The sequence below is a fragment of the Balaenoptera borealis genome (genome assembly GCF_965194805.1).
Source record: "Balaenoptera borealis genome assembly, chromosome: 10".
Classification (NCBI taxonomy): domain Eukaryota; kingdom Metazoa; phylum Chordata; class Mammalia; order Artiodactyla; family Balaenopteridae; genus Balaenoptera; species Balaenoptera borealis.
This window is the reverse complement of record NC_138874.1, coordinates 103,195,367-103,218,987: the sequence shown is the minus strand read 5'-3', so window position 1 is coordinate 103,218,987 and position 23,621 is coordinate 103,195,367. Positions and strand designations below refer to the sequence as shown.

Below are 23,621 nucleotides of genomic sequence, written 5' to 3'. Positions count from 1 at the left end.
TGACAGCTCTGCAAATGCCAAGCATTTTATCAACGAGTGGTCCAGTTGTGATCCTTTGTCTGGCGCCTGGTGCTTCGGCCAAGTCAGGAGGATGTTATCAGAGGCACAGAGTTCCAGATGGTGGCCTGGACTCAAGGAAGGGAGGGTGGGGCGACCCAGGAGTATGACCCAGAGCCATTTCAAAAGAAATCAAAAAAGCCACCTGGACGGAGAAGAGAGTAAGCTGAGAATGTTCAATTAAATAAGCTTAATGTTTAAACAATGTGATCATGTAGTCTTTCCTTTCATTGGGTAGATTATAGGCCTTATATTGAATTAACTATCTCAGAATTGGGTGCTGGGGCTTAAGTTTTTATTGCAGGAATTAAATGAACTGCCCTCACACTTAAAACAGTTATGCCAGTTTCCTTCTACCTCTTAGCCTCTAAATGTGTCTGATGCTGGAGATATTTGTCCTAAGTGTCTTCTCCCATTTAAACTGTCTTCCTAATGTTTCCAATTTGCAAAAGCCCTGGTGTTCAAAAATAACTGGGAGAAAAGTTGGACTGTGGGTGGTAGGTAATCCAGCCCAGCATCAGGGCATTACTGACTAGAGGAAAAAATGCCTCTTCCTGAGCCTTACCGGAGGAGGCCATTGCTTTCAGACAGCCTGTACCTAATACAGAAGGGCTCCAAGTCCATGACTGGCCTCGGACCAGCGCTTTGTCAGGGAACCACATCCAGGCTGATAGGGAAAGGAGTCTGCCCGAGTTGGAGTATTTTTGTTAAATCCTAGCACACACAAAAAAAGTGCTAAAAGCCCATCTGGCGAGATGATCATTCATTAAGTGAAAAGAGGATGCAGAAGCCTTCGGGAAATCGATCCTTTTCTTTCCTTGTCTCACGTGTTTGAGTTATTGTGCACTCACAGTGATCAAAATCTGCATTCTGAATTGTGCAGATTGGAGGCAAACCGGCGGAACGTTCTGGGCGTGTTTTAATAGTATCTTCCCAGAAAGGGCGGTTTTCTGCAGCTGTGGTGTCAGTGAACTGATGTGTTGTTCAGAGTAATCTTTAGAATTGGTGGGAGACAGAGCACAGAGAGCCAGGAGTTGAGGAAGGAGCTAGACTTGTGCCGGAAACTCCTCATTCTTCCAGAGCTGGCTGTGACACACCCTCTGGGTGGCACACCCCTCCCTCGGGTCCAACTCAGCCCACAGACTCGTGGGAGGAAAGCCAGGGCCCAAGCCTCTCCTCTGAGGAGTGGATGCAGTCCTTCTGTGTCAGCCACCTCGGGAAGAGAAGCTGAAACCTTAGAGCTTTGTGCGCGTTAATGACCTGGGAACCCATTGAGCTCATGGACCCTCACCACATCCTCGAAGACAGCCAAGGTTTGACTGTCCGTATTTGTAAACTCGACATACGTGCTGTCTGGGGTAGACTGTGTGTTTAAAGATGAGGAGAGATGCAGTGACTTTTCTACTGGTTAAAATAGTTGTACGCTTATTATCTTAACCCTCTATGTGCACAACATGTTTGTATAAAATGCGTATGTTATATATTAACATATTTATAGATATCATTAATATAATGGGATTTAAAAATGGACAGCCTATCTAAATTTAGATAGGTTGGTCTGTTGGAGCACTTTAGAAGGAGTCCTCAGTGACTGTAGGTGAACATCTGTGACCCCATTTCTGCTCACGTGCTCTTTTCCTTTCACCCGCCATCTCCATGCCAGTACCTCTGTGTTAACATAGCTTCGAGATGAAGTCTTTCATCCCCTTACATTACAATGTAGTTTTTCTCTCCTTGGATCAGGCACTCTGGGTGTTTTGTTTGAGTTAGGGGTGCCGTCCCTAGGATGCTCCCCTACAGTTGTGCCTCGTGCGACAGGTCGTACCCAGGTGAGACTGGCTTCAAGAGTGCCGCAGCCCACCCTGCTCCGCATCCCCAGGGACCAACAGCCAATGCCACAGCCTCAGAGGAATCCCAAGGTGATTTTGCTGGCTGCTCCATTGAAACCAGCAGACCTTGTCGATTCACGCTGATGCTTTTGATCCTAGACCGCTTAGGGTAAGTGATTGTAACATTTTGGCTTCTGGAGAGTAGACTATCCGGTAGTCCCATGTAAGGCAGATACGCTTTGTACCTGCCACCATCACTTTTGAACGCTCTGCTCTTCTCGGTTTACCAGGACCTCCGGTGAGCTCTGGTTCGCCTTCCTGTAGGACTGGGAAGCCTTGGCATTGCTACACTTCACATGTACACACTGTTGAGAGGTACAAAGGAACTGAATGTTGGCATACTCTGTAACTGATGAATAATTCATGGGGGCTTTCTGTGCCATAAAATTTTCTTCTATAAATGAACATTACTTTGAAAGACAATGCTGATTGAAAAATCTGGAAATGTGGTGTCATATTCTTTATTGATCTGCCTTCAACATTTGCTGGGAAGGCAAAAGTTGACAGACATCAGAATAATTAAATTTAAAGCTGACAATAGCCCCAGGTGGGCAGTAAGCCAAAACCTCAGCCGCAACTTTTTCTTACCAGCTTCTTTCTAAAGTGTAACCACCTGATGTTTACAAAAGGCCTCTGGATTCTTTGACACTCTCTGGGCTTTCTTTGAAGATAGAATCTGAATGTTAATGATAACACCGTACATATTAATTAGTATCAACACACTACTGATATTTATAGTTGGAAACTATGATTCGATGGCTTTTCCTAACTGAAAGGGGTCCTAGAGATAAAACTAGAATATCTCAAGATGTCTAAGTGTCACTATTTGAATAAATTTGAAGTCCTCTGATTCCTTGCACTGTAAAAAGAGTAAATTTTTTTTTTTTTTTGGCTGCATTGGGTCTTTGTTGCTGCGCGTGGGCTTTCTCTAGTTGTGGCGAGCGGGGGCTACTCTTCGTTGCGGTGCACGGGCTTTTCATTGCCGTGGCTTCTCTTGTTGCGGAGCACGGGCTCTAGGCGTGGGCTCAGTAGTTGTGGCACGTGGGCTCAGTAGTTGTGGCTCGCGGGCTCTAGAGCGCAGGCTCAGGAGTTGTGGTGCACGGGCTTAGTTGCTCCGCGGCATGTGGGATCTTCCCGGACCAGGGATCAAACCCGTGTCCCCTGCATTGGCAGGCAGATTCTTAACCACTGTGCCACCAGGGAAGTCCCCAAAAGAGTAAATTTTAATTTCAATTTCCAGGAAAGATAGGGCAGGTTTTGCAAAATCTTACATGAAAGAGAGATTATAAATTAACAGAGTAAGTCATATCTGATTATATTTTTAGTGGTCACTGGAAAGAAAAATTCTTTCAAAAGAATTTCATTTCTTTTCTCTGTTTTTTCCTACTCCCCTCCTTTCCACTCCATGGCGTATTTTTAATGTATTTGGAATCTTTCCACTTGCTGCCAGCTGGAATCTACAGAAAGTGTATCCCTAGAACACTAAACAGTTGACTTGAATCTCAGTCATAATTAAATTGGAAGTTGGCAAATTATTCTGAGTCTTAAAAAGAGGCACACCTTATGTCTGTAACATAAGGAGTTTCACTACTCTGCATTGTTTTAAAAGTACTCTCCATAGGGAATATTGACAATATTTTTTAATGACTTTTTTTTTTTTAAATAGAAGGATGTTTTGAAAGGATGTCTAATAAACATGTTTGACCATGCTTGAATTTGGTGTCTTAACTGGTAGCTGGGTCCCGGATACTTTAAAACAACCAAGTTTTCACCTGCTCATCCATCCCTCTTTAATGCGTGCATCACCCTGTCTTTTTCTCCTGGCACACCTTGAAAGCATTAACTACTTAGAGGACTGGTGATATAAGACTTTGATACAGCAATTTACTATCTTCTGCTCTAAAGGATCTGCTTAGAGCTAGTGTTTGCATACAATTAACATTAGTTATTTAGGCATATGAGCTACCCAGCCTTCTATTTTATACTAAAACCTGACTGCTGATACGTACTTCTCCATCATTAACATACTTTAAAGGTTGGGGTCATAGTCAGGATATTAATTCAGAATATCGAGATTTAACAAGACATCTCTAAATGCCATTCATTTCCAAAAAGGGGCAAAAATGCCGTGCGCTGATTGGCACCCCGTTTAGGTTCCATGTGAGAGAATGGAGTGTTGGGCAGGTTTTTCTGCTTTAAGAGGCAGTCACAGCTGCCATGGAAAATGCGCTCTGTCAAGGCCGGTGGCCAGTGGGTCGATTAGAGCATGACCCTGCTAGAGACATGTGTGAACGGTGGGAGCCCACCCAGAAGCGGGTTTGTGTAAAGCAGTCAAGCATCGAAGGGGCCTTGGGAGCTCCTGTCCGAGTCCTGTCTACCCCGCAGACGCTGTTCACAGGCTCCCCGGCCTTGTGACCTACCACGTACCTCGAAGATCCTAGTGCAATAGAAACTCCCTGAGCCTGGTATTACTCTTCTTTATAACACTTTGCATGGAAACCATACCTCATGTGACACGTGAATGAAGTGGTAGAGAGACTTAGAAGGTGAACTGGGGTACACAGTGCTCTTGGGGAAAGGTCGGCTTGTTAGTGGAGTGGTATTATTTTGTGGCAAGTCCATCTCTATGGTCTATTTTTAAATGATTTAAATGGTCCGTTCTGTTTATTTTTCACATACAGTGTGTTGCTGGCTATGTGAACACTCAAATGCACATGCAGGTTCATGGATTTAAGTAGCCACTTCACTTTTGAGGCTCTTGGCATGTCTTTCCCTACTTTTTTAACTTTAGAGGCACTCTCACGGTAATAGTGTGTCTCTAATTGGTAGCTTCACTGGGGAGGATCTGCGGATGTGTCACAGATCCCTCCCCCGACTTGGCATTAGAGCGGCTCATTAACGTTCTGTTTGTTCTCGTTAATTTACTAAGCATCTTTCAGCAGGTGGCAGGTACTGTACTATGTATTGTTCAGAATAAATCTCTGTCATTTAGAATCTATAGTCTTGGAAGGACTGCTGGCATGTGTGTGCCAAAGATGTGCTGGGCAGCTAACCAACATGAGAAATTAGTAAGGACCTGAGCTGGGTGAAGAATACCAGTATTGGAATATAAGATGTAAGAACATGTAGTCACCTAAGGAATGTAAATGGGTGCAGCCAGTATGAAAAACAGTATGGAGGTTCCTTAAAAGCTAAAAATACAGCTACCATATGATCCAGCAATCCCATTCCTGGGATATCCAGAAAAGATGAAAACTCTAATTTGAAAAGATACATGCACCCCTATGCTCATAGCACCACTATTTACAATAGCCAAGACATGGAAGCAACCTAAGTGTCCAACAGATGAATGGATAAAGAAGATGTGGTATATATACACCATGGAATATTACTCAGCCATAAAAAAGAATGAAATTTTGCCATTTGCAGCAACATGGATTGCCCTAAAGATCATACTAAGTGAAGTAAGTCAGAAAGAGAAAGAAAAATACCATATGATATCAGTTATATGTGGAATCTAAAGACTAATACAGATGAATTTGTATATGAAACAGAAACAGACTCACAGACATTGAAAACAAACTTATGGTTACCAAAGGAGAAAGGGTAGGGAGGGATAAATTAGGAGAATGGGATTAACAGATACACAGTACTATATATAAAATAGATAAATGACAAGGATATACTGTATAGCACAGGAAACTACATTCAATATCTTAACCTATGATCGAAAAGAATCTGAAAAATATATATATTTATAACTGAATCACTTTGCTGTACACCTGAAACTAACACATCATTATAAATCAACTATACTTCAATTTTAAAAAAGATGTGGTCCCCTGAAGAGGTTAGGATGCTAGCTAGGGAAGCCCTGGGGGCTCCTTGGGATATAAATGACCCCACTGATTTCAGTGGGGCACAATCTGACCACAGGTCACTTCTCACCATGGCTCCAGCATGGGATCAGGGTGCCTCTGGTCCTCAGGAACCATTTCTGCCCCTGCTCACTGCCAGGACCACAAGGATTGGAGATTTATTTTCCTCTTGCTAAAATGACTATTCTTTAGTGAATTTCAGAGTTATTTTTTTCGAATGTAAGTATATGATTTTGGACTTGTAGAAGGAAAGTATGTTCCTTCTGGACACAACGTTAAGTTCTTGAGCTCTAGAGACAAGAGATTTGGTTCACATCATGGCTTTGATACCTACTAGCCAGGTAACCTTGGGCAAGTGTCTGAATTTCTCTAAGCCTCAGTTTCTGCTTCCATAAAATGGAGCTAATAGTAGGGCTACCTGCTTTATAAGATTGTGAGGATTAAATGAGGATGTCTATAAAACCCATGGCATGGTGCCTCACGTGTAATAATGAATGGGTTCTAGCATTAGCGATTATAGTTCCACCTGAGAAATTCAGCTGCTTCCAAATTATTTATATTGTTAAATAGTGACTTGGAATCCATAGGCTTTGATTCTAGATTGGTTATTTTATTTTTATGTGTGTGTTTTATTTTATTTATTTTAAATTATACAAATCATACAAGAGTAAGCTGTCACTGTAAAAATGTCAAATACTATATGAAAGGCAAAAGCTTCTCTTGACCACCATCCAAACCTAGGTGGTAACTACTATTATCAGTGTTATTTATTCATTTTATTTTCATCAAAGTAATGCATGTTCCTAGTTTTAGAAGTCAAATAGTGTCTTCTTCCATGAACAGGAGACAAGGGAGTAAGAGCCAAGGATTCTGGAGTTTTTCTGGCCTGACTTTCTAAGATCATCAAAACTATGGCATTTCTGTTACAGAATGTGGCCTTTCTAGGTGGGACTTTTTACTTTTTTAGTTTTCATCTTTGGCTGGTATCGGTGAGGGTCAGTCTCCTGGCAGAGAGAAGAAAGGGAGGGGAAATGGAGGTTTGATGCTTTCCTGTAAATACGTCATCCCATCCTCCTGTTCATCCTTCAGCCCTGCCTTCAGTGGTACTTCATGCCTCCAATAACAGGCCTTTCCCGGCTTGCCCCCGCGGTTGTTTCCCCTCCAGGTTAAGTTTCAGCTTCTCCCTTTCTGCTTATGTCATCCATTCATTTTCCAGCTTCCAAAATCGTGTCAACATCTGTCTACTGTTGTTGTTCCTTTCATGTTCTTTTTGGGGTTTTGTGAAGACACAGAGATAAACAATGTTCACAGCACCATGTTTAACCAGAAGCTCAAAGTTTCTGTAGATTTTCCCACTCAATTACTGTCTTATACTCTAATTATCTCACATTTTATTTAATCTCCTCCAACAGAATTATAAGTTCATTAATATTAAAACTGTGATTTTTATATCTTTCAGTAATGAGCACATGGTGGGTGTGCACTAAATTCTTTCTTTAAATTGAGCTAACATTGATTTATAACATTGTATAAGTTTCACATATACGCTATTATAATTCGACTTCCAAATACACTACAGCATGGTATATATACCACATCTTCTTTATCCATTCATCTACTGATGGGCACTTAAGTTGTTTCCTTATCTTGGGTATTAAAAATAATGCTCTGATAAACATAGGGGTGCCTATAGCGTTTTGAATTAGTGGTTCATATTTTTTGGACAAATACCCAGAAGTAGAATAGTTGGGTCATATGATAGTTCTATTTTTAATTTTTTGAGGAATCTCCATACTGTTCTCCATAGTGGCTGCACTAATTTACATTCCCACCAACAGTGCAGGAGGGTTCCCTTTTCTCCACACCCTCTCCAGCACTTGTTATTTTTTGTCTTTTGGTAATAGCCATTCTAATGAATGTGAGTTGATATTTGTATTTGATTTCCCTGATGATTAGCAATGTTGAACATCTTTTCATTTGCCTGTTGGCCATTTGTATGTCTTCTTTGGAAAAATGCCTTTCAGATCCTCTGTTTATTTTTTAATCGGGTTGTTTGTTTTTTGTTGTTGTTGAGTTCTTGAGTTCTTCAGTCACTAAATTCTTAATGATTAGTTGATTGCTTTTCATATTTGGGTGAAAAGGGACATCATATATATTACCTTTAAGAGTTTGGTGCCATAAAAACCATGTCACTAAAAAATATTACACCGGGACTTCCCTGGCGGTCCAGTGTTTAAGACTCCGTGCTTCCACCGCAGGGGCATGGGTTCGATCCTGGTCGGGGAACTAAGATCCCACAAGCCATGTGGTGTGGCCAAAAAAAAAAAAAAATTGCACCTTTTTCATTTTTGTCTTTAAGATTCCGAAGGAATATAAGTATTAGCAGTAAGTATTATCAAACAAGGTACTCTTGTATCAATTAGTTATTCCTGCTTCCTAAACCATTCCAAAATTTGGAAACTTAAAGCAACAATCATCTACCATTTTTCATGAGTCTGCAGGGTTGGCCGGGGGTCAGCTGCTTTCTGCTGAATCAGTGGGCAGTTTGGCAGCCTCACCACATGTTTGGAGGTGACTCTGCTCCACGCATCTCTCATCCTCCTCTTGGGACCAGCAGGTTATCCCAGCCATGTCCCCATCACGGTGAAGCAGAAGGACAAAGAGCAAACAGAGATATGCATGACCTCTTTGAGGCCTAGCTCAGAACTGCACAGTTACTTTCTTCCTCCTTATTCTATAGGCCAGAGCAAGTTACATGGTCAAAGTGGTGGGCATTGTAAAGTTACATGGCAAAGGGCTTGGGTACAAGGAGGGAAGATGAAGTTGGGCCACCAGGGCAACCTATCTTGCCTTCTGTGCAGTAACAGGAGCCCTGGCATGAATGGACACTTATTGAGACTCACTTAAGTAAAAGTCTTATGTCCAGCTAAACTTGCCAGACTTTAATTTTTTATTTATAAAAAAAAAGGGACTTCCCTGGTGGCGCTGTGGTTAAGAATCCGCCTGCCAATGCAGGGGACATGGGTTCGAGCCCTGGTCCGGGAAGATCCCACATGCTGTGGAGCAACTAAGCCTGTGCGCCACAACTACTGAGCCTGCGCTCTAGAGCCTGTGAGCCACAACTACTGAGCCCATGTGCCACAACTACTGAAGCCCACACGCCTAGAGCCCGGGCTCTGCAACAAGAGAAGCCACCGCAATGAGAAAACCCGCACACCACAACAAAGAGAAGCCCCCGCTCGCCACAACTAGAGAAAGCCTGCGTGCAGCAACGAAGACCCGATGCAACCAAAAATAAATAAATAAAAATAAATTTTAAAAAAATTAAATAAAATAAAGAGAGAGACAATTCTAACCCTCAAGGACTTTACTAATCATACTTGAGGAAATGATGTACAGATGAAACTAGTGAATAAGATGATTATAGAGCAAAAAGCTAAGAAATAGAAGATTTGAACACTTTGTGTGTGACTAGCCTAAAGCAAACTTTTGCTGTAAAGGACAAAATAGTAAATATTTTAACCTTTGTGAGCTGAGTGGTCTCTTGCAATTGTTCAGCTGTGGTTTCAGCACAGAAGTAGCCATAGATAATACACAAATGGATGGCCATGACTGTGTTCTGATAAATCTTTATTTGTAAAACAAGACAGCAAGCATTAGTTTATAGACCACTGGCCTAGAATATTGAAAGAAATAAGACAGAGTCAGTTATGGAAGGCTTGCTGAAAAAGGAGCAATGGTTTCCGAGGCAATAAAGATTAATTTAGCTCAACAAGATATATTTTAGATATGAAGTCAGAAAAAACTTATGGTCATTCAATAGGTAAATTTTCCAACAGGTTAATGTGGTTCAGTCAGAATGAAAACTCATTTCTCTTCAAAAGTATTACTTGCTGCAAATGATTTCTGCTTCTGATTGCCTATTTGAAAACATGTTTAAGAATGTTAATATTTTTGCTTAGTTGGAGGATGAGGAAAGAAAGATTTGAAAATAAAATGAAAGAAATACCTAATTAAAGAGATTTGATTTTATGCCACTTTAAAATTTGTGTTTAACTGATGTGACCTAGATTTGTATAAAGGAACCAGAGTGATTAATAGGAATGATTTATTTTTAACTATTAAGAAACAATATGCAGAATTTAAGTGGGTAGTTTTCCACCTCAATTGTATTTCACTTAGATGTTCCTTAGTAATCTTCATGCTCCCCCTATATTTGAAGGAAAAAAAGCCCAGAATACTGTTAGAAAGTAAAGTTTTTTGCTCAAAATCTTTAATACCTGTTTACTCATTTGTAGTCAGCTTGTCATCAATAGCCTGTATCTTGACAGATTTCTGCTGATTAAATCCAGATAAAGAAGAGTTTGGACCGTAGCTTTAGGAAAGGCGGGAAGGAGGGATGCCCCCTTGGATAAGATCCTTAATTTTATATACACTACCAAATGTAAAATAGATAGCTAGTGGGAAGCAGCTGCATAGCACAGGGAGATCAGCTTGGTTCTTCGTGACCACCTAGAGGGGTGGGATAGGGAGGGTGGGAGGGAGACACAAGAGGGAGGGTATATAAGGCTATATGTATATGTATAGCTGATTCACTTTGTTATACAGCAAAACTAACACACCATTGTAAAGCAATTATACTCCAATAAAGATGTTAAAAAAAAGACAATAGTTTAGAAGCTGTAGAAGATGAAAATGGAGAAAGTTTAGGTTAGTGTGTTTTAATTTAGTATTGAAAATCCTCATATTTTAAAAAAGCAAACCCATTCTAATATTATTATAATTATCACACTGTTCATTTTGTCATTTTTATTTATTACTACTTCATATCTGTATAGTAAAATAGTTGATCTAAAAAAAAAAAAAGTGTTCTAAAGCTTCGTGTTTTTCTCAGGTATCTCTTAGTTTTTCCCTCCTGGTGGAAATGTCAAAATATACACAGAAGAAGGGGTCTGAAAGGTATTATTTTATTTCACTCATTTGATTTATTATTTATTGAGCTCCTGCTTTGTGTCAGTCGCTGCCTTAGGACCTGGGGATGCAACAATGAGGAAGATCAGCTCTGATTCTTCCCGTTGGGGTGCTCTGGAGCCAGCAATGGCCATGGATGGGTGACCACAGTGCATCAATGTATCAGGGGGTCCCAGAGGGAGGGAACCAGTCTCAAAAGTAAGAGGGATTTTTCTCAAGGTAAATAAACTCCCTCCTGATTTTACATACATATGATTAAAATAAAACTGCACTGTGAAAGAACTTAGAATTTGCCATTCCTAGTCATCATACCTGAGGTTAGCAATAAAATTAAAAGAAATTCCTGGTAGGTTTTAAGAACATCATTTGAAATCCCCTGAGTTTCTTGGAAAAATACCATTTTTCCCAGGTAAAATAATCGTATAAATCCACTCTCACTGTTACTGATTATTACCTTACATTTTCTTTTAATTTGTTATATACATTATGTTTTCTTGAGACATTCTCTTTTCTCTCATTAATTTCCTTTCTTACTGTTGTGTTCACAGAGAGAGAGAGCCACAGACAGGCTATGAGAAAAAGGATTAGGTAAAGGATCTGCTGAGAAACTTCCTAAGATGCAGCCTTCCAATAAACTTACAGATATTCTATCTCGTTATGAAGAAGAACATTTATTTTTAGTCTCTTTGTGACTCTCAGAGCATTCATATAAATGTCTGATTTTGAAGATTTTAACAGTGTGTTGCCTCCACAGTAACATTAAGAATAACAATAATTAAGATGGCTAAAAAAATTTTTAGTGCTTGTCGTGTGACACACACTGTGCTAAATCTTTACATATCATATTATCTCATTCAATTTTCTCAAAAACTCTGGAGAGGAGACACTATTATCATCCCCATTTTACAGATGAGAAAACCATCACAGAAGTATCTTGCCCAATGTCATCATAAGTGGCAGATTCAGACCTTGAACCCAAGCAAGTCTAATGGCAAAGTTTATATTCTCACTACCTCTCGACTCCCTGAACATGAAGTGCATAAGAATATAAGAAAGATTTTATAGTTATGATGATATTTAAAATAGTAACTACTCAACTTACTCGTAAGGATTGAGACGAAAGGTGCATACAGATGGTCCCTTGTAAGCAATGGTTTGCTAACCAGCTAACCTGCTGCACCTTTTAAAATTCTTTTCCTCTGAATACATTTGCCTGAATTTTTCCCCATAATGCCTTTTTTTGATAAATTAAAAAAGGCAACTCTAGGAATTTCATCTTTATTGAAAACAAAATGATTGAAATAAATAATTATTGAACACCTACTATAGGCCAGTCATGGTGGCTAGGAAATTGGGGATACAGTAGATATGCCCCTACTTTCATGGTGCTGCCTACAAGCTTTTGGGAAGACAAACTTTATGCAGATAATTGTATAATTAAAAAGTGTGGCATCATGAGAAAATATATAGTGTAATAAGAAATTTTAATTTAAATTGGGGCACCCTGGAAGGCCTCACAGGAGGTGACATTTAAGCTGGTGTCAAGTTGATGAGTAGGAGTAAGCATCTGGCAGTGATGGGAGCCATACAGATTGCTTGGCAGGGGGGAAGAGTGTGTATGAGGTCCCTGATGTGGGAACAAAGTGTGGTACCTTCAAGGAACTGAAAGATGGCCTCTGTGACTAGAGCATCACGACTGAGGATGAAGGCTAAAAGAGATGAGGACAGGGATGCTGTTAGTGCCTGACATGGTAAGAGTTTTGGGTTGGATTGTGCAGTGACTAAATATTGAAAAATGGCTGTACAAGTTTAAGTAGTAACATTTTTTAAAATTAAAAATGATTACAAGTAAATTTGGATGGCAGTGTGGTATTAGTGGAAAGGTTTTTTTTTAAATAGAGAAATGGAAGGGAATGGAGTCCAGAAATAGTCCCACACACGTGATCGTTTGATTTACAACAAAGGTGCCACTGCAATTCAATAAATAGTGCTGGAGCCATTGGATATTCATGTGGGGAGGAAATGAACCTTGATCCCTATCTCACACCATTTACAAAATTAATTTGATGTAGAATAGATAGCTAGTTGGAAGCAGCCACATAGCACAGGGAGATCAGCTTGGTGCTTTGTGACCACCTAGAGGGGTGGGATAGGTAGGGTGGGAGGGAGACGCAAGAGGGAGGAGATATGGGGATATATGTATATGTATAGCTGATTCACATTGTTATAAAACAGAAACTAACACACCATTGTAAAGCAATTATACTCCAATAAAGATGTTAAAAAATTAATTTGAGATGGAACATAAAAGCTAAAACCAGTTTCTGGGATAAAACAGATGAGAAAATGTTCATAAGCACGCATTAAACAAAGATTTCTTTAAAAAACACCAAAGCAAGCACTAGCCAAAAAAGAAAAAAGTCGCTAAATTAAAATTTTATTAAAATTAGGAATGGTTCATCAAAGGATATCATTAAGAAAATGAATGGGCAAGCTGCCATCTAGGAGAAGGTAGTTGCATTGTGTTTGAAAAAGTACTCATATCCAAGGTATATAAAGAACTCCTACAAATCAATAAGGAAAAGGCAGATAATCCATATTTCACAAAAACATCTACTTCACAAAAAGAGGATATCCAAAATGACTGATAAACATATGAAAAAAGTCTCACTATCATTAGTCATCACCCCAGTGAGACCCCATTATTCATCTGGCAGAATGGCTAAAATTAAAAGGGCTGATAATACTAAATGTTGGCAAGAATGTGGAACAACTAAAATTATCCTGCATTGCTGGTGGGAATATAAACTGAACCAGTCATTTTGGAAAAGTGTTTGAGAGTACCTTCAAAAGTTAACATATAGCCACTCTATCCTAGGTATATAATCAAGAGAAATCAGCATGTATGCCCATAGTGGACATCTATAGTAATGTTCATAGCAGTTTTATTTATAATAGCCCCCCACCAAAAAGCCAAATGTCCCAAAACAGGAGAATGGATAAATTAGTTGTGTAGTTGAGGTGTATTTTTCCAACGGAATATTACCCAACAATAAAACAAAACTACTGATACACACAACGTCATGGATGAATTGAACAAACATTATGCTGAGTAAAAGGAGCCAAACGTGGATAAGTACATGCTATACATACATCTTGGAGTTCAAATTCAAGCAAAGCTAATCTATTATAAGTCAGAATAGTGGTTTCCTAGAGGGAGAGGAGATGTAGCATTGACCGGGTATAAAGAAACCTTGTCAGGAACGTTTTAGATCTTGATCTGGGAGGTGGTTACATGTTGTACACATGAAAAAACTCATTGAACTGTGTACTTGAGATTCGTGAACTTTACTGCATGTAAGATATATTTCCATTAAAATTTTAACATTAAAGTCCTAACGGTAGATTCGAATGACATGGGGAAAAGTTTCAGTAAGCCAAAGTTATAAATTGCGTATGTAATATGATGTGAAATAAAGATTTTCATAGAAAATCACGGAAAGAAAATATACTGAAGAATTAACAGTGATTTCTGGATGGTAGGACTGTGTTATTTCCATTTCTTAATAGTTTTCAGCATCTCCTAAATGTTCTCTAATGAAGTATATTACTTCTATAACAGAAAAGCTGAAATGGGAACAACTGTAACTAAGAAGGTATTTGACATAACTTGATCCTCAATTGTAAATCCATTTTGATATTTTGGGGGTGGGAAGTAGCAATTTAGGACAGGCAAATTCATAGAGCTGTAGGGTTAGCGAAAGCTTCATGGGGAGAACCTCAGGGAAACTGAGAAAACATCTAGGGAAGATGTGGTAGAAGCAGGAGCAGGGCTGGACAGCTAACCTTGTGTGATGTTGTCTTTGACCTGTGATCCTCAGTCTATGTTGGTTGACTGTGTTTCTATCCACTTCATGGATTCTGTGGTCCTTCAAATGTATAATTGCTTTTTCACTTAACACGTTGATCTTCTAAGCCATTTGTAATTCTTATTCCTAAAAAGCTCTTTTCCTAGCCTTTTACATCTTCAGGCGTTACCGTTTGCTCTGTTCTCTATTTTAAGGCATCCTTCCCCCAGCACCCTGCTTCTGCATATGCCAATGTGAGTTTAAAAATTAATTGTGCCAAGGCATTCTCTCCTCCTTCGAAATAAATAAATAAAACAATACCAGGAACACACACACACACACACACACACACACACACACACACACACACAGACACACACACAGAGCTCCAAATGATCCATCCATCTGTTGAAGACATCCACCATCCACTTCATCCTGGTGCAGGCTATTTTTGTTTGCTTTGTCTTGAGAGCTTCTATATTGAACGCCTTTAAAGAATACTTAGGTTTTCATCAGAAAATGAAAAGCAAATCACTTTGTTTTTCCATTTTATACCTATTACAGAACTGTGCACAAAGAAATGCTCAATAAATGCTGATTGAATTGCCCTTCTACAGATCACGTTCTATGCCACATTCAGATTTTTCCGTGCACATTTTTACTGATGAGTGCACATTTATAATTATGAAGCGGATTGTGGAAGGGGTCATATTCTTTAGAATCCAGTATTTTTCTGAATCTGTTCTCTGCAAACCTGTATCCTCTTAGGTGAGTTTAATTACTTACTACATTTAAAGGATGAATTGAATTGAAGGATGAACTGAAGTCTTTTGAAAGTGGTTTTTTTTTTAACTGCTTCTCTTCTTTTTTTGGCAGGGTAAGCAATAGCGTTATGCTGTTACTGGAAATTTTAGTCAATAAAATGTATGCTTCTTTAATTAGAATGCTAGGAAGTACTGCTGAGTTGGATCATTTAGTTAGTGCAATGAGCTGAGAGGTTTGAGCATTTGTGTGCAGAGGGTCAATTTCAGTAAATTGAGTATATATGGGCCATTTTAATATTTTCTCCCAGATAACTTACATCTAGTATTCATTTTAAGGTCCTATGTTCATAAATATTTGTGAAGCGTCTCCCCTGAAACAGACACAGAAATGAGAGAGACCACCTTTGCTTTCAAGGAGTTCCTGGTCCAATGAGTTCTTTTCTCCTTCATCCATTCCCACGGCCCCGATGCTGCCAAAGTTACACCTCCAGCTTTGACTTCTCCCCTGGGAGCTAGAGCAGCATGCCCCGTTTCCTGCTGGTTACCACTCCATGGATGTTCTGATCACATCTCAAACTCATTATTACAACTGAAATTAGTTCATTATCACCTTCTCCACCCAAACCCATTCTCTTTCCTACGTCTCTTTTCTCAATGGCTCTACTTTTTTCCAGTCACTCAAGCTCTAACCTTTGGGAGTTCTAACAAAACCCCTTACATTACAGATTTATTTCCCCCTTACTAAGCATCCACCTCCTTTTATTCTGGCCACTTGTCCAGTGGAGTCACCTCCTATAAACACTGCCCATCCTCAGAGCGGCTGGGTGTATGAATCCATGCAAGAAAGCGGTGGCTCAGCAGGATACCCTATATTTGTGGGAAGATCTTAGAACGATCTTGTGTTCCTTACCTACTAATAACCCTGTCTCACTCCACTTGCCCCTTGGTTGTCAAACTTATCCACCTCTCTTCCCATCTCAACCTAGGCTGGGTGCTTTCCCTTCCCTTCTTCCTCCTAAATGCTCACGCATAATTGATTGCTTCCCCATTTCCACTTCTCTTTCTGACTCAGTATTTGCAGAGACAGGCAGCTCTTCCATTGGATTCTCTCCCTCAAGCACTGCGCCTTCCAATTTGACACAGCCTGAAGTTCTCCCAGCCCCCAATACTGCCTGCCTAGGCAGCTCCCAAATCGTGGCCTACCCCAGCCAATGACATGGTGTCAAAACTGGTATGCTTTGAGAATCCAAAAGTAGGTTTTGCGTTTGTTCCCATTTCCAAAGTTCATGATATGGTGTTTACCATGGGATAATAACATACAGTTTATGATTTATAGAATATTGGAGAGAAGGTATGATTTTTGCATTGGGGGAAACGGGAGAGGCAAAACTTAATGGAGAAACATGGATGAATCTCGAAAACATGCTGAACAAAAGAAACTGGGGGCGAAAGGGTACATACTAGATAGTTCTATTTATATGAAGTTCTAGAATGAGAAAAATGGTGAGAGAAATCAGAATAGTGGTTGCCTCTGATGTGGAGGTGGAGAGCGGCTGGGAAAGATCACAAGGGAACTTTCTGAGGTGACGGATGTGTTCTGTACCTTGAGAGAGATGTGGGTTACATGGGCGAATGAATTTGTCAAAACTTATTGAAGTGTACGCCTAAGATCTATGCTTTTCACTGTAGGTAAAAATTTTATAAAAGAAACAAAAAATTAAGGGGAAAGATATAGAGTAGAATTCATAATAGTATCCTACTAGTGATTAGAGATAAAGGATTATATAATGTAGGTATAAAGAAAATAATGTAATGGAGAAAGGACATGCTTTTGCATTCATGGCAAGGAAAAAATGTGGTAAAATTTGCTCTGGAAGTAAGTGCTGCTGGTATCATACACTCAATTGTTTGGGAATAATGGCCACTTTTGTGGTGGTTCATAGCAGATATGTCATAATTAAGATCCAATTCTGCAAGTAAGAAAATATCTTGTATGTGAAACCTTCCAGTGCTTCTAAAAATCTTCCACCCCTTTGCCTTCCTCCAGTACCTGAAATAAATCACAACTGTTTGGCTTAAGCTTGGTGAGTAGGAGAGTTTACATCATAGGTTTGCAATAACTGATACACAGATCTTACTTAGGCTGGTAACCCACAGACCATGATAGGCCTGTGAACATGTGTTGCTTTCTTTCTCTTTTTGCGGGGGAGGGGAGGATGTGGATCTTTTTTGTTGTTGTTGTTTTTTAATTACTTGCAAATATTTGAAACTTGGGATATTTCACATAAAAATCTGAACACCTGGTAATCCTTGGCTGGCGTTCCAAAACAGCAATAATTGCCTGGATCTGAATAGTGGCTCCTTCTTAAGGTGGGAAACGTACTTTACACACATCTTACTACAAGTATCACAAGTATCTCAGGATCGAACTACTGCCTCAATTGTTGTTTTAATTTCTATTTTCAGTCCCATAAGTATTTGAATATGCAGCCTTTGAATTAACATTTATAGAGCCCCTCATATGTTCTAGGAATTATTAGGGGCTTTAGCAGATACATAAGGTAGATACTATTACTATATCCATTTTACAGACAAGGCAACCAAGGTTTAAATAAGTGAAGAACTTGCCTGAGGTTGCCCAGCAGGAAGTAGCAAAGCCAGGATCTGAAGGACGTTTTCTTACTCCAGAGCCCATGCATTTACCCACCACATTGTTGTTCTCCTTTGTTTATTTTTAGCTTTGGTTTCATCCATTATTTAGTACTAACCTCTGGTTGAGTTCTTGTTGGTTTCCTTATGATTTATTTTGATAGAAAGCCCTTGGTCTCCAAACTCTCTTGATTTTGCATCCTTAGCAGTAAAAAAAAAACCCATGCCTATTTATGTTTATTATTTACTAATAAATAATACTCTTGTAGGGCTTCCCTGGTGGCGCAGTGGTTGAGAATCTGCCTGCTAATGCAGGGGACACGGGTTCGAGCCCTGGTCTGGGAAGATCCCACATGCCACGGAGCAGCTGGGCCCGTGAGCCACAACTACTGAGCCTGCGCGTCTGGAGCCTGTGCCCCGCAACGGGAGGGGCCGCGATAGTGAAAGGCCCGCGCACCGCGATGAAGAGCGGTCCCCGCACCGCGATGAAGAGTGGCCCCCACTTGCCGCAACTAGAGAAAGCCCTCGCGCGAACCGAAGACCCAGCACAGCCAAAAATAAATAAATAAATAAAAATAAAAGTAGCTATAAAATTAAAAATAATAATAATAATAATAATACTCTTGTATATTAATATTATATACATTCTAAAGCATACATATATTCTGAAATGTTAAAGAATAAGATATTATGTATATATTTATATATATAATATCTCATATACATATTATATATAATTTTCTTTCTACACTGCAATAAATTATCTTTTAGGTATTGCATACCCTGTTTTGACAACCAGTACATGAAACAATGCCTGGACGATGATTCTGCCTGAAAGCATCTTTCATGTCAGAGACTCCCAATTTTGTATCCAGTAAGTTGTCCCTTCCAGATAAAGGTGCAGTAGAAAGTCACCAGATCAGCCCAGATTATGGAAAGAACAAAATTCTCCTTTGCTCGAAAAGTAGTTGTCCATCTGTAACCACATTGACAACACTGTGCTCTAAGCTTTTACAGCCCTGAACTTCAAAATAGCTAACAGCATCTTTTATTGATCTTCAGGTCTCATATTTGCCTTTGGGTAGTGTAGGTTCTCTTCAAACCTCTAATTCTGACTGTGAGTTTAGTTTCAAGGGATGGAGTATCCTCCCGGGTCTCAGTTTCTCAGTCGGAGCTGCGGGGGATCCGTGTAGAGCTTGTACCCTCTCACCTCACAGGGCTGCTGCCATGATTAACAAAATTGGACAAAAACAAGTGCTGGGAGAGGCTGTTAATAATGGATCACTGTGAAATGCATCTGTGGGTACGTGCCAAGAGTTTTCCCGGAGTTCTGACGCTGTAAAGAATGGCTGTGAGCAGGATTTGGGGGGCATGTCTTGTGCTTGTGTTATTTCTCTGACTAGAGTTGTTTATATGTGGATGGATAGGTTCTACCTTCTAAGACCTGATCTTTCCCTGATCTTCCTTCCCATCATCTTGTGTGATCTGAACAAAGCTTTCTTCTGGAGCATTCTCTTTGGATTGTTCTTTTCTGTCTTACCCTAGTCCCCTTCTTTACTTAATACGTTTTTTCTTCAAGATCCAGATCAAACACCCTATTCTCCAGAATCCCACCAGCACCAGGCTGACCCAACCTTTCTCTCTCAGGCACTTTCATAACCTCAGAGCATGGCATTGAGAGCATGGCAAGGGAACACACTTGACACACACGCCCTGTGGACTCCCTCGAGGGAAAGCCTTCTTTTGTTTGCTGTTGTTGGAAATGTAACAGAAATACATAAAATTGTCCATGTAAAATCTGAAACATAAACCACTGTCTCTTTCTGAAACACATTTTTTAAGACAGAAAATTAAAAGGTACCACTAACTATATTTCAAATATCTAAACCAAACCCCTCTCCCATCTTTTATTGCACTAACTATACACTGGGGTGGATTTACCAAGTTGCACTATATATAGTTAAGCATATACATGCCCACGTCTCCGGCTAATTTCCGTGCTCTCTGAAGGCCCTTGTCTTATTCGTCATTAAAGCAGCTAACACCTGGCCTGTCCTATTGTGACACTCAGTATATGTTTGTGGAATGAAGAGAGCTCCCTTAAACAAAGGATGCAGAAAAGCCTGACACCGATTTTCAGCAGCAGGTCTCCTGTTATATTCCTTGTCTACCTTACATATGTCTTGTGACCACAAACTCCAGGGAGTTCCTCTTTGAAGTCAAAGTTTAAGTGCAGAGGTGAGTGATCTCTAGAAAAGATGTGGTGAGCAGGAAGCCCTGATGATGGCATAGTCAGGAAGTAGACTGTTCGGGGTGGAACAGATGATTTGACATTTTCTAATAAATTGACAGTGAACATGAGATTTGCCAGAGTGAGTCGGAGCTATTCTGTGCCGAGATAGATGAATCATGAAAACCTCAAACCATGCCACTGGAAACACTCCCCTCTGCAGTTTCTCTCCTGGGAGGGCCCTAGAGGGGACACCGGAGCGGGCAGGCACCGCGCACCTGCTCCAGGTCCAGCGCCTCCATCAGTGGTGGTGCAGAAAAGTGCTGACGCTGCCGGGGTTTCTCTTTCCTATGCTCAGCTTTTTATCGAACCAGCAAGAACAACCTGTCTCCTAATGACCAACCACTGGGACAGCTTTCTGTGGCCACAGCTGGCCTGGGCCACTCAGGCATGTGCCTGTCACCTAGTGCCTTGCAGCGCAGTGGCACTTAGACGAGCTCTGAGCAGCAAGAGGATAACCGCATCCTGAAGCTGCATATGTGGGAACAGGAGTTCTCAGACCCTTAAAGCAGTTATTAATGACCAAAGTGTGTCTTGTCTTTGATATCTGGCTTTTATCCAAGTATTGTGTACTCGTATTTTACAGTGACTTTTTTTTTTTTTTTTAATTTTATTCATTTATTTTTGGCTGTGTTGGGTCTTCGTTTCCATGCGAGGGCTTTCTCTAGATGCGGCGAGCGGGGGCCACTTTTCATTGCAACGCGCGGGCCTCTCACTGTCGCGGCCTCTCTTGTTGCGGAGCACAGGCTCCAGACGCGCAGGCTCAGTAGTTGTGGCTCACGGGCCTAGTTGCTCCACGGCATGTGGGATCTTCCCAGACCAGGGCTCGAACCCGTGTGCCCTGCATTGGCAGGCAGACTCTCAACCACTGCGCCACCAGGGAAGCCCCTACAGTGACTTCTTATCAAGAGGTGTCAAATTCTATTTACAAGGCCCTGAGCAGCTAGTATGTGTAGAGTCCTACGTGAAGGAAACAGGATGACAGAGGCAAGACTCCTGACCTCTAGAAACTTAGCACCAGTGGGGAAAATAAGGCAGTCTACAGGTAGCCGTGTTACAAGGCAGGGTATAATAAATACCACAGCAGAGCTGCTTTTGAAGACAAGACAGGAAGAAATTAATTCTAGCTGGAGGGATTCTGGAAGCCTTGATGGAGAAGGTAGCCGCTGAGCTGCATTTTTAAGCACAGACGGAATTTCAGAAAGATCAGGTGGGAGAAGGTTGAGGTATTTCAGGAAAAGAGAAAGAAGCACAGAAAGAATTAAGGGTTGGGGAATATGGGGTGTGTTCAGGGCAGGAGAAGTTTCGGCAACGGAAGGAGACCCCAGCCTCGTGGGTTGTGATCTGCGGTAAGTAACGTAGTGCTCTGACTCCGCGGAACAGATTGGTGAGGCAGCCTTGTCTAACACACGGGGTTCGAGCTCCGGGGATGCCTGTGACCGACCGTCCCCGAGCTGATCCCCGTCTGCGGCTGCTTCCTTGAAGGCAATCCAAGCCTGCCTCTCATTGCTATTTGGAAACCTTGCCTATGGAGAGAGTATCGTTAGAGGGTAATCTGAGACACTTGCTGTCTGTTAAACTAATTACGCTTCAGTCTTCAGAGCGCCTTGGTGCTCTCAATCCTGAACGCTTAGCAGATTTAATGTAGCATCTCAATTATTAATGGAGATGATACGGAAGAGGGGGCTTGGCTGCTTGTCCCGTTTAGAGCAGGTCTTGGACGGGTGGCATTACGGGAAGAGAGGCAGCTGCTTGCAGAGCGATGGACGAAGCAGGCCTTCCAGAGGAGCCCTACCCAGGCAGGAGCCTGTGCCAGTATGCTCAGAAAATCACAGCCTGCCTTGGAGGGATGGGTAAGACCCCTTAAACATTGGGCTTTGCGGAGGAGATGCCCAGGTTAATGTTGCAGGCGAACAGAAGGACTAAACTTAAGACTGGCCGGTGGCAGGGAGCAGGTGTAGCTGCCGGAGTGGGAGAACCTCCAGTGAGCTGAGGCGTAATCGTCTGGAAGTCCGATCGATGGTGCCCCTTCCTCTGAACGCTCCCACTTAGAAAACTGCTGTTTCTCTGCTTACTCTGTTCTGCTCAGCAGCAAAGATCATCCTGATTATTGTGAACTAGTGCAGGTGTTTTCAATGGACTTGCTAAGCTCTTTTGTTTGCTCACTTCTGATTAAAACAAAATCCAAAACTGAAAAACAAGTAACCCCTTTGTCACTGATGAAGCCACAGGCTGTAAATTCAAACTATTTCCTTATAAAACTAAATCCCATACAAATTGGCATTTTAAAGGTGGTAATTTTCTCTCTTAAAATTTTTTTTTCTTAGCAAAAAGCAGGTAAATCTTAGCAGGTGATTTAAAGGGGGAGGAAGGACATTTGTCTGGAAAAAAAAAGACCTAAATCGTTACATGGAATAAAATTAAAGTCAGAATTCACTTGCGGAGAATTGCTGCAGGGATTGACCTGTGACTGGCGAACTAAGAGCAATAGTTAAGGCATCTGTCCCCTGAGCACTGTGCAACCCCAGAATCCTTGGTTCTGAGGTTGGGGTTCATCTCATTATTGAGCTCCTACAGTATGCACAGGCAGAGTTCTCAGGGCCTCTCAGTGCTGGTTGAAGCTCTTGGTTCATTTTCCCACTGACAGTTTCTTTTCATCTTTTATCATAGAAGAGAAGCTTGTTTAGGTGCAGTGGAACTGTTGCTAGCAGCATTAGGAAAGTCCTATCTGATAAGATATGCAGGCCACCCAAACAAATTATACATTCGTAATTAGCATTAGCTTTGTAGTGTAATGCATTGTGATACCTTGTTTTAGAACCATGTGAACTGTCACAGAAACCACTTTACTGCTTTGTAAATGCTGTGACTGTAATTTTACATGAGCTGTGGCAAGAGGCTGATGTTGGTGCAGCAGTGGAAGAAATGGGTCCACTGGTGCTTCTTTAAGGATCTTCTCCATACTGTGCTTTCATGGCTGAAGAGGTTGCTGTCAGGCAGATACCACTGAAAGTTTATTTTTAAGACTGGAGGTGTGGCCTCTGCTGGCTGTTTACAATGAGCTATGTGGAAGAGGTTAAGCTAAGAACTCTGGGCACTCTGGAAAGTGGAACTTAGCTCAAGGGTGCCCAATGTCACTGCTGGCTCCAACTCCCAAGCAGCCAGCATCTGAATTCTTAACTCTCTCCACCACCTGAAAAAGAACTCAGCACCTCACATTTACATGCAATGAGATTGTCTTTAAAAGCAAACCAACCTCTGTTATTCTCATCAGC

The 23,621-nt window shown here is 41.0% G+C and overlaps 1 protein-coding gene across 2 annotated transcripts in view; it reads left to right on the top strand.

The window, feature by feature from the left end:
* The window catches only part of ABLIM1 (actin binding LIM protein 1), a gene marked incomplete at its 5' end in the record, with an annotated part of 334,066 nt that overhangs the window by 100,956 nt on the left and 209,489 nt on the right, over positions 1–23,621 (top strand). Inside the window, one exon of one of the 2 annotated variants that reach the window (XM_082407811.1) lies at positions 1,229–1,370. The exons of the other annotated variant lie outside the window; for it this stretch is intronic. Within the exon in view, the coding sequence (XP_082263937.1) occupies positions 1,313–1,370 (58 nt within the window). Of the gene's footprint in view, positions 1–1,228; positions 1,371–23,621 lie in introns of those variants that run through there. 2 annotated transcript variants of the gene reach the window in all.